Source organism: Canis lupus, chromosome 15 (genome assembly GCF_011100685.1).
Source record: "Canis lupus familiaris isolate Mischka breed German Shepherd chromosome 15, alternate assembly UU_Cfam_GSD_1.0, whole genome shotgun sequence".
Taxonomy (NCBI): domain Eukaryota; kingdom Metazoa; phylum Chordata; class Mammalia; order Carnivora; family Canidae; genus Canis; species Canis lupus.
The window spans coordinates 23367621-23383227 of record NC_049236.1 but is presented as its reverse complement, the minus strand read 5'-3'; the positions used below and the strand labels follow the sequence as shown (position 1 = coordinate 23383227).

The 15607-nt window shown below is 38.9% G+C and overlaps 1 protein-coding gene across 1 annotated transcript in view; it reads left to right on the top strand.

Moving 5' to 3' along the window:
* Positions 1-15607, top strand: part of LIN7A (lin-7 homolog A, crumbs cell polarity complex component) — a 124100-nt gene that overhangs the window by 84213 nt on the left and 24280 nt on the right. Inside the window, exons 5-6 of the mRNA XM_038558536.1 lie at positions 2268-2339; positions 4675-4884. Of these exons, the coding sequence (XP_038414464.1) occupies positions 2268-2339; positions 4675-4884 (282 nt within the window). The remainder of the gene's footprint in view (positions 1-2267; positions 2340-4674; positions 4885-15607) is intronic.

The window sequence follows — 15607 nt, the reverse complement described above, 5'->3', positions numbered from 1 at the left end:
GGGATCAGATTTGAGAGAGATTATTAACAAGAAAAACCGAGTATGGGAGAATCTTGCTCGTAAATGGGCTACAAGATCAAATAAGTAGAATTAATTTGTGGAAGATCTATCTCTACAAAACAAAGTGATGCCCTCTCAAGGAAATAACGTGGAAACATGTTAAGCAGCTATACTGGTGACTTAGAGGATTTGCGTTAACAAATCCCAGGCTCCTGGACTCCTTTTTCCTGGAAAACTATTCCGATCCCATTCAGATTTCTCACCAAAATTGTATACCCCAGTTATTTAGTGAAGTATAAGGCTGAATGGCAGATTCAGCCCCTACCTTTCTAATCCAGGCCACTTTGTCTTTTTCCTTCTGAACATGTCACTTGGGAAAGATAAGTCCGCATTAACGGAGATTCAACCAAATGTACTTGAGAAATGGTGAGCCAGCTAAGAAATGTCGGGAAGAGATCAGTCTGAGATACTCAAAGAACTGTTAAATGGATGCATGAATCACATTCTGAATTCACTTTAATACTTTGTACTTAAGTGTAGAAAATAAGATTAATAGAGAGGGGAAAAAATCTTTGATTATAATTTTCTATTTTATGTTTAACTGAAATAGCTAATGGGCTACTCTAAAAAAAATACCCCAGCACAGTTCCAACTGGACCTTTACCTCTACACATTATACAATTGATTTTTTGCAACTTTATTATTTAAATCTTTAAAATGGGCATAAAGTGTAACGTAGTTAACCTTGCTAGTTTTTTCTAAATATCTTCTTCAAACTGTATTTTTTTTCAAACTGTATTTTTAAGAGTCGTTCTCTATACTCAAGTTTATTTATGTTGAAGCAATTTATTTTGCCTTTGATATACAGATTTTTATAATCCCATCCTTGACAATTTAGAATGAAAACATTTTTCCTACTACGTTCTAAGGCAGTAGGAAAGGTAAAGGTAAGGTAAAAATTCTCACTGATAATTTTCATAGCTGTGCCTAAAATCGTAATTAATAATAATACCTGCTATTTAAGGAGTACTCATTAAGTGCCAGGTGTCTTGAAAGTATTATTTCAAGTAAAAACCATACTAAGTAAATATTCTTTACCCAGTTTTCAGAGGGCCAAACAGAGGATCAAAGTGGTGAAATGGTTCAACCAGGACCTTGTAGTCCCCCAATTAACACTGTAAAGCTGAAACTTAGGTCCATTAGTCAAAAAAAAAAAAGTTCTTTGTACAGTATCATTCTGAGTCCAGTTTTACTTCTATTCTTTTTCTTTTTTTAAAAAGATTTTATTTATTTATTCATGAGAGACATAGAGAGAGGCAGAGACGAGCCTGATGCAGGACTCGATTCCAGGACCCCGGGATTATGCCCTGAGCCAAAGGCAGACGCTAAACCACTGAGCCACCCAGGCGTCCCCTATTCTTCTTACTTCATTTAAATGTTAACATGAATCCATAGCTGATCTGCTGCTCTGTGTTACTAGTTCTAAAAATCTCTTACTTTACTTGTCCCTGCCCCTGAATATCATTTTATCTTCTATATTTGTGAATTAGGAATACATATCATGAATGGTAACATAAATCCCAACATGGCAAGGAAAAGATAATTGTTATCCTAGCTTTGTGGAATATTAATTTAAGAAACTTTTTTAAAGATTTTATTTATTTTAGAGAGAGAAAGAGAGAGCGGGAGCAGCAGGGAGGAGCAGAGAGAGAGGGACAAGCAGATTCTATGCTGAGCATGGAGCCCGAGGACACAGGGCTCAGTCTCATGACCCTGAGATCATGACTTGAGCCCAAACCACGAGTTGGGTTCTCAACCAAACTGAGCCACCCCAGCGCCCTGAAAACGAATTTTTAGAGAGTTCCTTAGATTCAGGAAGTTGTTTTATATATATTTTTATTACATATTTGAGAGACAGAACGATATGGTAATGGTAAAAATTCTCACTGATAAAATGGCTTTTATAAAACCAAATATTAGAGTTTTTATGTTTGATAAAACATAGATAGCCGAATAATAAAAGTGTTTGCCTTCTCTGTTGCAACCCTCCCCCACCAAAAATATAGGAGGCATTTTGGTCCTAATCACCAGGATAATGAATTCAGACCTATTTCATTTTGTGACAGAGAACTTGTGTTTTACAATGAAAATTTATTGTCCTATCTGCAATGAAAGAATTGATATTTTTTCTGTTCTTACCCATTCTTCTTCTTTTTCTTCTTCTTCTTTTTTTTTTTTTTTTTTTTTTTTTTTTGTGAATGTTTTAGGTGTATCAGTATATGCATGAAACGATAACTGTTAATGGCTGTCCTGAATTCCGTGCCAGGGCCACAGCAAAGGTAAGGCTTGAGTAACTTTAAAAATATACTTGACCCCAGTGATCTAGTAATTGATTGTGCGCGTGTGTGTTTCAGGTATTCTCGTGTGTACACTGTAAGAGAATTTAGACATCAGTGGCAGCCCAGAGTCTAGAACCAGTACTACTTCCCAGGTAAAAATCCTAATGGAAAATTGAACGTTTCTGCTGCTTCTGTAGCTTAAGAAAGGAGAATGATTTCATTAAACTCACTAAATGTCCATTTGGCACAAGCAAATCTACTGGTTCATTGTATGAAATAATACATGGTTTTCTGACACATTTCTCTGATCCAAAAGAAATCTGTTTCCTATTCAGTGCATGGAGATTTATTTGTACAAGTTGAAAGATTTGACTTGAGTCAGACACAAAGAGAATTCACCTGAGACCCACTGACATAGGGTTCCTGCATGTATTCAGCGGAGCAGTGGGTAGCTTGCTGAAAGAATGTGACATTGACCTAAAGCGAAAGCCTGTCACCTTTTGTGGTAGTGACCACATTCGCTCTTTAAAAACTCAAAGCCAGGGATTGCAGAGAAAGCTAATGGAAATCTTAAACTAATGGAAATTGTATAACGATAGGATCATGAAATTATCTGGAAAATAGACCATTAGGAAACAATAGTTTTAAACCAAGATCACTAATGTAGTTCTTATTTTACAAACACAGAAGTGTTATAATGGATGTACAATGACTTGCTTTTTAAAAGCTCTTATCTTTCTAATAATGTATAAGAAATAAGAACTGGCGAAAATAATCAGCATTTTCCATTTAATTCTTTTGTGTTATATCACCTCTTGCTTGATTTCTCTCCTGATTTTTTAGTTTTCATTCTGTAACTGAACACTGTGGATTTGTAAGTTGTTTTGTTTTGTTTTTTTAACCCAGGCAAAAGGAGGGTATTATTATCATTACATCATGCTTTGCTTGTTCTGAAGTGGAACACACACAGAAAAATGATCCCTACATGGTTTAATTAAGGGGAAAGTGAATTATGTAGTGTTTTACCATTCTCATTTCTTATTCATGTAGAACAGCAGGATAGCAGCATAATGTTGCAATAGCACAATATTTTCTGGTTGTTTCTGGGCTGTCTGCATTGCATCCATGTCAGCCATTAAAATCTATGCATGACGACAAGGTTTGCATGAGCGAATGCATGTAGCTAAAAACAAGCCATTATTTCCATATCATTCACTAAATTTCACTAAATGCAGACAGTAGCATAATGCTCAATTGATGTGATAATGCTGTGTGTGGAAAAGAATGTACAGTAGTTGGCAATCAATATTTTCATAGTGTTGAGTAAATCACTTTATAGTAGGCATCTAATCAACTGTGGTTAAGGCAGGTTAATGGAAGTGGAAAATAAGAAGCAGGCAGAGAATCTTTTCTTGACAGAAACAACTTCAGTGCTGTTATTTTCTTTCCGTGAGGGGTGGGAACTAATGGTAAGTTATGTTTTCAACTTATTTTTAACAATTAATACATGTATTTTAAAATAAAACGGTGTCCATGTTAAATGATATTTTGTACATCTAGGTATAAAACCATAGGCTGCTCATTTTGCCCATGTTGCCGTAGTTGTTAAAATATTAATGTAAAATAGAGGAGAAAACATCCTTACCAGATAAGAGGACCTTTCATAGTAATGCAAAATATTGATGTGAAATAATAACAGTCTGTTTGAACCCATTATTTGTTTTAGCTTTTGTTTTCTTTTAGGTATCCTCAATCAGAAAAAAAAAAAAAAAAACACCCAAAATCTAAGTTTGCCAAGCCAGTGGTCTGGCAATAGCAAGATTATATATATATATTGATCCAAGTATATACATATAAGTGCTTCTAAGTACATTGAGTAAATATTCATGAACATTTATGTGCCAGCACCGGGGTAGACTGTGTGTCATACGAAGAAGCAGATTACATGCTTGCTGCCCTTCAGGTGCTCACAGTCGACACGTATACATAATAGTTACAGCATGTGTACCATATGGAGATAGTATGGGGAGCAAACCTCCAAGGAAAGGAGGAATTGCATCTCACTAAGGTAACTGGGGAAGATTTTTATAAAGAAGGGAAATCTGTGTCAGAATGGATAAGTTCTAGAAAGCTGGAAATGACCAGGCAGGGCTTTCCCAAAGAAGAGAGTTCTAGATGACATTGAAATGAAGCAAGCTCCCTCCCCGTTGTATTCTTTTTTCCACAGGAGAATGCTATAAAAATAAGAGGAGTTGCCTGAGCCCACCCACTGCAAAGCATATGATCAGCCTTATTTCCCCTCGTTTTATTACCAAATGACCATCTTTTCTTTCAGGCAACAGTTGCAGCTTTTGCAGCTAGTGAAGGCCACTCCCACCCTCGGGTAGTCGAACTGCCAAAGACTGATGAAGGCCTTGGTTTTAACGTGATGGGAGGAAAGGAGCAAAATTCCCCCATTTACATCTCTCGCATCATTCCTGGAGGCGTGGCCGAAAGACACGGAGGCCTCAAAAGGGGAGACCAGCTGCTATCAGTGAACGGAGTGGTATGTTCATAAAATAACCAGAGGTTTTCTCCCCTAAGCATATTTCCACCCCCTGCTGTTACTAAAGTCAAATGTTGAAATCCTAGAACAAATCATCATTTTGTGTTCAAATGACTCCCTCAGCATTGATGGACATTACACCTACACAAGCAGTCATTTTATAGTTCTTATGTCTCATTTCATCTGTTTGGGTATGAGAAGTATGAGCTGGTTAGAAAACCATCCCAAGAAATTATACCAATGAGTAGAATCTTCCCCAACATGATGCTCTGATCGAATTAATATTTAGAAGAACATAATAATTCCGAGGTACTTTTTTATTCAAATTACTATAAAAGTACACACATTTAAAACGTAAAGATAAAACTTCTCGCCCTGTATTTTTTATTTTAAGTTAAAGAGGAAGGATAATTTTAATGGAAAAAGATAACGCACAGATAATTCCTTAATGTACAGCTTTAACAATAAAAATACATTAGCCTCTTCCCCCAATAAGTTTGATTATGTTATGTATTCATCGTATATATTTTAATTTTGACACAGAGTTATTAAGGCAGATTAAAACATAAAACATTTTAAAGTATTTTTTAACCTTCATATTCTTTGGATAGCATTACCTCCATATGTAATAAGGACTTGCTAAAGAAATAACTTTATCTGAAATGAATCATTTTCTCTCCAAAACTTCTACTTACATCAGAAATAATCTAAAAAGCATACATTTCAGAAGTTTAAATAAAAACAAATCAGGGCAGCCCGGGTAGCTCAGCGGTTTAGCGCCGCCGCCTTCATTTCAGAGCCTGATCCTGGAGACCCAGGATCGAGTCCCACGTCGGGCTCCCTGCACGGAGCCTGCTTCTCCCTCTGTCTGTGTCTCTGCCTCTCTCTCTCTCTCTCTCTCTGTCTCTCATGAATAAATAAATAAAATATTAAAAAAACAAACAAATCACCGTTTACCTGTATATTAACCTAAGATCTTTTTCCTGAGATCTTAAGATTTTAACACATCAGCTAGGTCTGGGTTATTTGTGGCCATGTTGATCTCTGCTTAGAAGACAATATCCAAAATAAAATACATCCAGAATGTGATTTTGGTATCTAGGGGGTAGATTCTTGTGTATTTATATCTTGTATTTTGTTTATTTCTTTTTTCATTTTTAGCCTAATAGCTTTGTAGAACCCCACACTATTCATTCAGCTCTGCTGATGGCCATCAAAATCATCAATCCATGAATATTCTAGATCACTTCAGCATTCCAATTCTAAAATTGGCATTTCATTCACTTTTTTGCATGTAACAATGCTTTGAGATGAGCTTTCTTGTAGACTTTTAGTTAACTATGACTTTTTCAAAGCACATTTCAACCGATAGTTTCAGAGTCCAGCTTTCTAATAGAGGCTGTAGACTAGGCCATGCAATCATGTCACAAAGTAATCTATGCCACAGTGTATGAATTTACTACAGTTTATCTGAATATATTGGGAAGGTCAAAAGAAAGTATAGATTTTTTAAAAATGAAAAATACAAAAAAAAAACAAAAAAAAGAACCAAAAGTACACTAATAGAAATTGCGATTATATATGGCAACAATAAATGTCAATGAAATCAATTTAATAGGTGGTTGGTTGACTTCTATCTGTCAAAGGAGCTAAAGAGCCTTTGTTAAACCCAAATATTTCTAAGGCAACATCTGTAGGCATTTTATAATCTCTCATGCATTCCTTGCAGTGACCATGTGACTTTATCTGGGCAGCTGCAGGGGGTATAGGAGAATGGAGTCAGACCCATCAGACTCTACCATTCAATGTTCTTTAATATTCCACATATTTAAAACTTTTAATTTTACCAATTAAGTCTCATTTATCATGGTAAGTTAACGAGTCACTAATTTGCCAATTTTGAATCCATTTTTGACATATTTTTGCTAATAAGCAAAGCATCATTTGTTCAGATTCTTTTATGGTGGCCAAGTTCCAGAGTATTGCCTTTCTAATATAATGCTTGCTGACCACCTTGGACTGGTTTAAGCTCCTAAAGTCAGGATTTCAAATATTACACATCCATATAATTCAACTATGTATTATCAACTACCCATTTTAAAGTATTTAAAAGTAAATATTCTATTTCTAAATATTCTATTCTAAATATATTCTAACAGTCCCTGATGTTGACCAGATGTTCATCAGGAGATAGTTTTCATTCTGCAACTGAGAAACTTCATGAGTTTTTCATAGCCATGCAGAGTAGTTAATCCCAGGCAAGAACCCCGGTTCTTCTAACACCCAATCTAGAAGTCTTTTCAGTATAAATTTCAGTCAGATGGAAATACTTAAAACAAACAAACAAACACCCTGTAACGGAAGAGCCAAAAAAAAAAAAAAAGAGAGAGAGAGAGAAAAGATTAGCAAATAATCAAATGATTTCTCTTTACACTTTAAAGTACCATTTGGGGAACTCAACATGGAAGATACTGAGACCATGTCATTACTAACCAAGAACAAATTTTAGAAGAGAATGATGTGAAGGGCTGAAGCAAACCTGAACTACTTCAGTGCAAGTACTCTGGGGAAAATTTCCTAAAGTCCTACTTGGAAAGTGAAGAAATTATTCCATGGATCTTTAAGCATCTGAAAAGACATTTGATAGGATGTCTTGATTATGTATGTTTGTTTTTATTCCTTCCCTCCTTTTAAAAAGGATAGGTCACAGTGTCTGGTAAAAAATAAAACATGTATATACAGAACTATTAACATGACATGTTAGGAAATAAAGTAGGATGATGGAAAGAGGGAAAAAATAAATAAATAGAAATAAAAGGTACAGCAATTGAGCAAGTGATTTTCAGTTTCTCTCTTAGTGTCTTAGAAGATAAAAACAGAAGGAAACTCATACCAGCTCAGCTATCATTGGAGGGAATTTTTTTTCTATTCCTGAGCTCCAGAGAAATTTCCCATGGGATTCATACAAACGAGACATTGAATCACCTAATACAATTTTATAGAAAATACAGAGGCCTTTTGTGTGGGGCTACTTCTTATGTCAACCTTCAGTAAAAACAGGGCTGAATGCTCAATTAAAATTTAACATTAACAGAAGGTCAAAATGTTACTGTTCAAATTTATAGCTTTCTAATGATCTCCTTTTCACCCTTCTCTGCCCAAGTATTTCATCAGCAATTTTGAGAAAGGACTAAAGGACCATTTATAAAGGGTGCAGCCAATGTGGAACCAGCAGAGACAGTAAATAAATTTAGTGACAGAGTCCAGATAAAAAAAAAAAAAAAAAAAAAATCTCAGAAATGGTGGAATAGGCCTAATTTAATGAGAATCTACATGAAGTCTTGCTCTTGTGCCTAGAAAACTAACCACCCATGTGCAAAATCGGCAATGGGGGAATGGCTAAACCTCAAAACCTGAAAGAACAAAAAAGCCTGGGGATTTCGATAGATTTCGAGAGGAATATGAGTGAAGTTGGGGGGAAAACCCACAAAAAAAAAAAAAAGAAAACCCACAAAAAACATATTAATGTGAGTATAGGGGGCGTTATTACAAATTTAGTGTACAGACACGGAAGGAGACTTGATCCAGCTCTGGAATGTGCTGGACCCCATTGTGCTCCAGACCTGGTTCCGTCCTTATGGAGAACAATGCAGTTCTTCCAGAGATGAGCAGTCTTGTAGACAATGAGCATGTTAAAGAAGGAAGTGAGTTGTTTCGGATGGAGGAGAGAAGATTTAGGGGAATGATGGCTGCCTTCAGTTGTCCTGCATCGTGTGAGGTGCCTGATAGAGGAGAACCAGCAGCACCTTGGGGTAAACGGCATCAGGAGGGCTATTTCAGCTTATTATAATAAAGAGCTTTTAAACATACAGACTCTATAAATAGGGAAAGACCGAATCATAAAACAGTATGTGTCCATCATTTGAACTTTTAATCAGAGTTTAGAAGACCACCTTGAAGGAGCCGTTTAGAGGATGTGTGTTGTGTAGAGAGCTGGGGCAGTTGGCCCCAAGGTCCCTTCTAACTCTGTAACTGTGATTCTGTATCCTTAGATGGGATTTTGCTGAGACTGCTATACACACCCCCACACACACCCCTCCTTGTACAGGTAAGTGGGCTCCACCTTCTCCTCTCTGTGTACACTGCTAATGAGAGACTTTTTTTCCTTTTTTTTTTTTGAGATTTTTTTTTCCTGAACACAAAGATTAGAAACCTACTACAATATAATACTTCCTCTTTATTTAGTGCTTTATAGTTTATAAACAGCATTTATATGAGGTTCCCAATTCGTTCCTCAGAACAGTCGCATGAAATGGGTAGGGATAGAGTTTGTTGCTCTCTCTCGCTTGCTCGCTCGCTCACTCTCGTGCGCACAAATACACACACACGGACACACACACAAATGGATACGCAGAAACCCATACTGAAATACACACATGAACGGAATTTCAGCCTTTATTGTGGTCATAACTGATCCTTACCAAATGTGATTATTGGTTATGTAAAAAATCAATCCCAGTGAAATCTGAATAAGTTCCATGGATTGAGCCAACATCAATTTCCTATTTTTAACATTAAGCAATAGTTTTACAAGTTGTTAATATTGGGAGAAATTGAGGAAAGGGTACGAGGGACTTCCCTCTCTGTTTCTGTTCAGCTTCCTATGAATTTATAATCATTCCCTAATAATCATTTTTAAACTGAGGAAGTCCACAAGAATCAACCTGAAATACGATATCCTCCTGGTACTGATAGGAGAGAGGCCAGGTGGGAAGCAGAAGGCAGAAGACAGAAAGATAATAGAAGCATGAGCACTTTAAAAATATGTGGCAGTGAGAAGAGGCCTTCATTAGCCTCTGAAATCCATGCATGTTTTTAGAGCATCATTGGTAGGAAAATTGCAGTTAAATTTGCCCAGCTCTGTAGTTAATCCTAAATAAAGCTGTTGATACAGTGTATGCACAGTGCTAATTGATTTTTAAGCATAACAGATGAATGAGTAAAAGTTTAGGGATGAAGCAGAATAAATGATTTTCCTGGAATTTGGCCTTTTTCCCATTTTATAAATACCTATGCCAAGTTAAGGGTGAGTACTCACAGTCTAAATTATTTATGCAGAAATGCTGTCAGGTGTGGAATGAGGACGAAACAAAAATTAGAATTCCTTAGATTTGAGCCCTGTGGAGCTACAGCATCCCAGAAGGGAAATGTGTATGAAAATATTATTTACCTGTTATCTGAACAAAGAGAAAACACAAATAAGGTGATTTTTTTTAAAGTTGCTATGAAATGCACCAAGATTTCTCTGAAAATTTAAGCTCTGCATCAGAACGTGTGACCATTGGCAGCAGTAATTTTTGCTCATTGCCTCATCTTCAGTCTTCAAACAGAGCTGTGTGCATGATCGAGGCTCCGTATAGAATTGTTGAGCTCCAGACACCACTGTAAGCACTTTACACAATGAATTTGTTATTTCTCTGTAATGATCTTCTGCGGTGGGTGCTACCTTGAGTACTCTCATTTTACAAATGGGGAGAAAGAGAGGAATCAAGAAACCTTGCCCAAGGTCACACAGCTCCCGAAGAGCTGGGAATTCTAACTCAGGCCATCTGGCCTTATTCATTGTAATTTAATGCTAAATATCTATCTCAGCCACTAATAAATTAGTATTTTTATCTGTCTGTAGAAAAGATCAAGGTTTCTGAACTGTTACAGGTTTACCTAAGTGCATTGTTGGTGGGGACAGCGTCTCTTTTTTTCTCAGATTCCCACGAGGGGCTCTGACCTTTCAAAAGTTAAGAACCATTCCTAAAAATAGTAATGTTTTGGAAAAGGATGTGTTTCCTTGAACTCGGGTGGCTCAGAATACCGAAGGGGCCTGAAGAGTTTGGCCTGAATATATCTGAGTTGTGCCGTATATGAACCCTCTCCTCAGCTCCATGCCAGGGATAGAAATCTGAGAGACCACACACAGTGTGGCCTGGAGAGCCAGTTACAGCCCTGATGGATCCACAGCCCCTGTGGTGGTCCGCTTGGTGGCGGGAGGGGAGCAGGTGTAGACCTGAGCACTGTGGTGGAGGGAGGCAGGGAGGCCGAGCCTTAGTCTTCCCTTCTGTAGAGGCTAGTGTGAGGATCCTCAACTCCGTTCGAGGCTACGGGGCCTCAAGCTAGTCTCCTCACACCCTCCCTGCCTAGGAATCCCTTCCAGGTTCTTTACCTTTCTCAGCAGCCAAATGGGAGATTGTCTGGGCTAGAATTAAACGGGAGTGCAAGCTGGAATTTCAGTTACGTACTGAAAATGTTTTGTTCTCTGGATGACATCATGTGACACCCCACTCACAACTGTGAAGGAGCCACGAGAAACGCAATTGTGCTGTTTTATCCCAGCCCCTTCGGAATGACACGCGCAGGGCAACCACGTAATCCAATGCCGTGCAACACCGAGCTGGTGGCGGCCTGGCCCCTTCCTGAGTTGGCTCCAGACACCACTGAGTTGGCTCCTGATCAGAGATCTTTTCACTTAAAAAGCAGAACAAAGGGTGCCTGCGTGGCCCCGTAGGTTAAGCATCTGCCTTCGGCTTGGGTCACGATCTCAGGGTCCTGGGATCGAGTCCCGCATTGGGCTCCCTGCTCAGCGGTGAGTCAGCTTCTCCCTCCCCATTGCTTGTGCTATCTCTTGTTTGTTCGCTTGCTCTCTCTTTCTTTCTTTCTCTCTCAAATAAATTAAATCTTAAAAAAAAAAAAGTGGAACAGGAAAAAGCTGTGTCACCCCACTAGAACTGCTGCCTTCCTGCCCTGTGATCTCAGCTGGCAGGAATGGGCACTGCGAGCAATGGCTCTCAGACATTACCAGAGCAACTGGAGCCCTGAGCATCCACTGAGACTGTGCTGGTAAAACTCACCGAAGCCACCTCCATGCCAGGACACACTCACATGTAGCTGGTAATGAAGTACGGATCTCTAGGTGCTAGAAAGTGTTCCTATGCAGGGGGTCAGGCTGCCCTACATCTCTATTTAGCTTGCTGATGATGGATACTTGACTGTTCAATGTAGTTGCTGGTGTAGGCATCGCTCTCAGAGTTATTTTTACCATTCGTTGTTTGTGTCTTCCCCATTTTGTGCAGCTATTTCAGCAGGGTTTTTTTTTTTTTTTCATCTATTCAACAATTATTTGCAGAGCAATTATTATGTGACAGCTGCTGAGCCCGTAAGCCCTGGGTATAGATGGTGAACAAAATAAAAAAAAGGGTTATGACTCTCATGGAACTTTCTGCCTGGTGGAGAGTAAGAAAACGATGCTGATAATAATAATAAGTATACGGGTAAATGTCTGTGTGACTGGTGCTGTCTCTATCACTTATCCCAACCTAAAGGAAATGATGCTGTTGATTCAGTTCAGTTCTACACTGGCCAGAGTAATGAGGTTTTCACTCCAGGTCTGGATTAGTTTCCCTTGGCTGCTCCAACAAATTCTCACAAACTTGACGGCGTAAACAACAGAAATGTATTCTCTCATAGGTCTAGAGGCCAGAAGTCTGAAATCCGTTAAATGACCCAGAACCAGGGTGTGAGCAGGGCTCTGCACCTCCTGAGACTCTAGAGGACAATCCTTTTTTCGTTTCTTCCAGCTCTCGTGGCTGCCTGGGTTCCTTGACCTGTGGGGCTACCTTACTCAAATCTCTGCCTCCATGGTAACATCACCTTTCTCTCTTCTCTGTCAAATCTTCCTCCATTTCTCTCTTATAAGGACACTTGTGGTTGCATTCAGGGCCCACCAAGATTATGCAGGATAATCTCCTCATCTCAAGATTCTTAATTATAAGAGCAAAGACCCTTTTTCCAGGTAAGGCACCATTTACAGGTTCCAGGGAATGAGACCATTGAGGGCCATTATCCAGCCTTCTAGAGTGTGCTGATATCCTAAACCCAGAGGGCTTACTCATGTCCAGGACTACAGAACAGGACCGGCTGTCCACAGGCCGTGGGCAGATTGGTTTTCCATTCTCAGGATGGCATGTGCCGCATCTTGGCCACCCTTCTCCTCCTGTTCTTCCCCTCCCACCTCAGGTACTTTGCTCCTTGTAGTTTTGGTCTATGTGGTTAGTGAAGCCTTTCTGCATCCTATCTGCCCTATACCCCCCCCCCCCCCGCCCCCGATCTTGTGTTGTCTTTGGATGATGGAAAACAATGCAGCCGTCTCTGCTTTTCAGCCAAAGGTTTTCAGCTACTTCTGAGTCTGTTTTTTGTTTGTTTGTTTGTTTTGTTTTGTTTTGTTTTGTTTTTGCCACCGTGGTGTGGACTGAAGGAAGCCGAGAGGAGTGGGGGGAAATTTACACAGAAAACACAAATTTATACTTATAACTAGGAAGTCCGTGACTTACCATGGGAGGAGTGGCTGAAAGAAGAGGGTGATTGGGTCATGGGGAGTCCGATTAGGTGAGCCCAAGAGTTCACTGGGAGCCAGTTGGGGCAGGTTCTCCCAGGTGCTACCAGAGAGGTTTTACTTCCTTCTAAGTGCAATAGTGGAATCTTGATGTCCATCATTTCTGAAATCTGGTGATGGCCTAAGGATTTCTGATTCCTTCTCTGGCTCTTCTTTACGAAATGAAATGTATTATATTTTTTCACCGTCTAAGAATAGTATTTTTTTTTTTTCCTGTATTGACATTTTCTTTCCATACCCTTAAACCACTTTGACTGAGATCTGGCACCCAATGACAGCTTCAGAAGCCATTCTCTGCCTTTCTATTGTTGCTTTTAATGGAAATTAGAAAACTTATACTTTATTGCCGATTGATACTTTCAACATCTCAAAGAAGATATTAGAATTCAAGTTCTTACAGTTTCTGGGGAGTGTAAGGATATTCTAACCATAAAATGATCATTTATTCTTTGAAACTCAATTTCATCATGTGTAATCCAGAAATAACACCACCTTTCTCGCAGGGCGGATGGGATTCACTAAGAGAAAGTATGTGAAGGTACTTGCCACTAGCTATTAATTCTTATTAACTATTACTTACACTGACTTTAAATTCTTTTCCTTTAAGACTGATAAGAGTCTCCTTCCTGCCTTAACAGTTTTGCCTGCATATGCATTTAAACTTCCAGCTCAGACTATTTCCTTTATTTTCTGTGTATCTTCAAGAGACAGTAAAATCCCCCATTGACCATTCTAAGTCCAGAGGCAGTTGGATGCTATTCATTGGCTGGTATTGACAAGTCATTGGATTTTTTTTCGTGTTCTTCCAACTGCAAAATGGATATAATGGCACCTATCCCATCTGCCTTGCCTAATAGAAACGATGGTAAAAGAGATAATTAATATAGGTGGCACTGGCAAAAATACGACTTTATCTTTCCACCAAAAAAAAAAAAAAAACCCACCATTATTGCTGTATATTATTATCTAACTGCCTTTTTCCTTCAACTCCCAGATGGGTCTGTCTGTATTTCCTCTTGCTACAAAGTCTTAATTTGCAAATGCAGAAAATGGAAGTAATCTTCGTCCTTCTGGGGGCTGAGAACTGTGTGGTTTATCTCAAAGGTATACAGCATTTGTCTTAGATTTCTGTGCTACAGCAAGTTCTGGCCTCGTTTTGGCTTTGAGGAATTCACCAAACCCGATTACCGGTTACTGTTTTAACCATTAGCAGAGAAGCCAATTTTTGTTGCCTAAGAGCTATGTTTGATGATTCAGTTTAAGCTTAACTGGCTTGAGAAAGAGCATTCTTTCAGGTTATTAAATGTTGGTCTACAGGCCGCTCGCACCAGCCTAAGGCACAGTTAGGATGTCGTTAATCCGCCAATATACCTTGGCTCTACAGGTATACCTAACGAAATGCAGGCCAACGTAAGTCAAGTTTGTGCAATTTTCCACAATGGATTTTGATCTTGTCTCGTCCTTGATTACATTTACAAAGACAGAAGACACTGATACAGATGGCAGTCATTTAACACATCAGGAGCTCTGTGTCCATGATGATCCATGTCAGATGCCCAAACTTAGATGTTCGTTGCTGAGCCTCAGCTGTGGGAAATGGAGGGAAGGAATCTTGGCAGTTGTGGTGCCAGAACCACACCTTTCTAAAGTTAGCCATCGGGTATGATCACTTTTAATGAATTTGCAGAGAGTGTCATATTGAGCCATAGACTTCTTCCAAATCATAACATGCAGGGAGTTTCACAAATGACAACCGTTCTGGAAAGGAGACTTCATCCAAGGCTTGTCTCAGAATTATGGGACCCGTGAGAAGGAACCCTGCCATTGATCTTAATTACCCTGGGTGACAAAGGCAAAGAGATTGACAGCTCACCATGAGTGAATCCGTCTCTACAGGCAAGCAGTATTTTAAGAAATCACTTTGAAGGATTTGATCAGACTGCCAAAAAAGAATTGTTAACCATGTGCCCTTATGCTTGGCACTGGGAAAGGAGCAGTTTAAGCTGCATAGATCATACATAGATCATACCCTAAAGGGGCTTACTTTTATCTAATTCTGGAAACATCAAGTCAAGTTTTTTTCATAAATAGAAATGGCTACATCACTCATAATTGGCCTTAGATTTAGCTTTGGGTAGTTTGTAGAAATAGTGTACCAGTATGTCATGAACTGGAATATGCTAAGGCCTCTCCACTTTTCTGCCTGAATCGAGATGGTACTGTTATCTATTTGACCACTCCATAAAGTCTGGAACTGAAGTCTGCAGGGAACCTGAGACC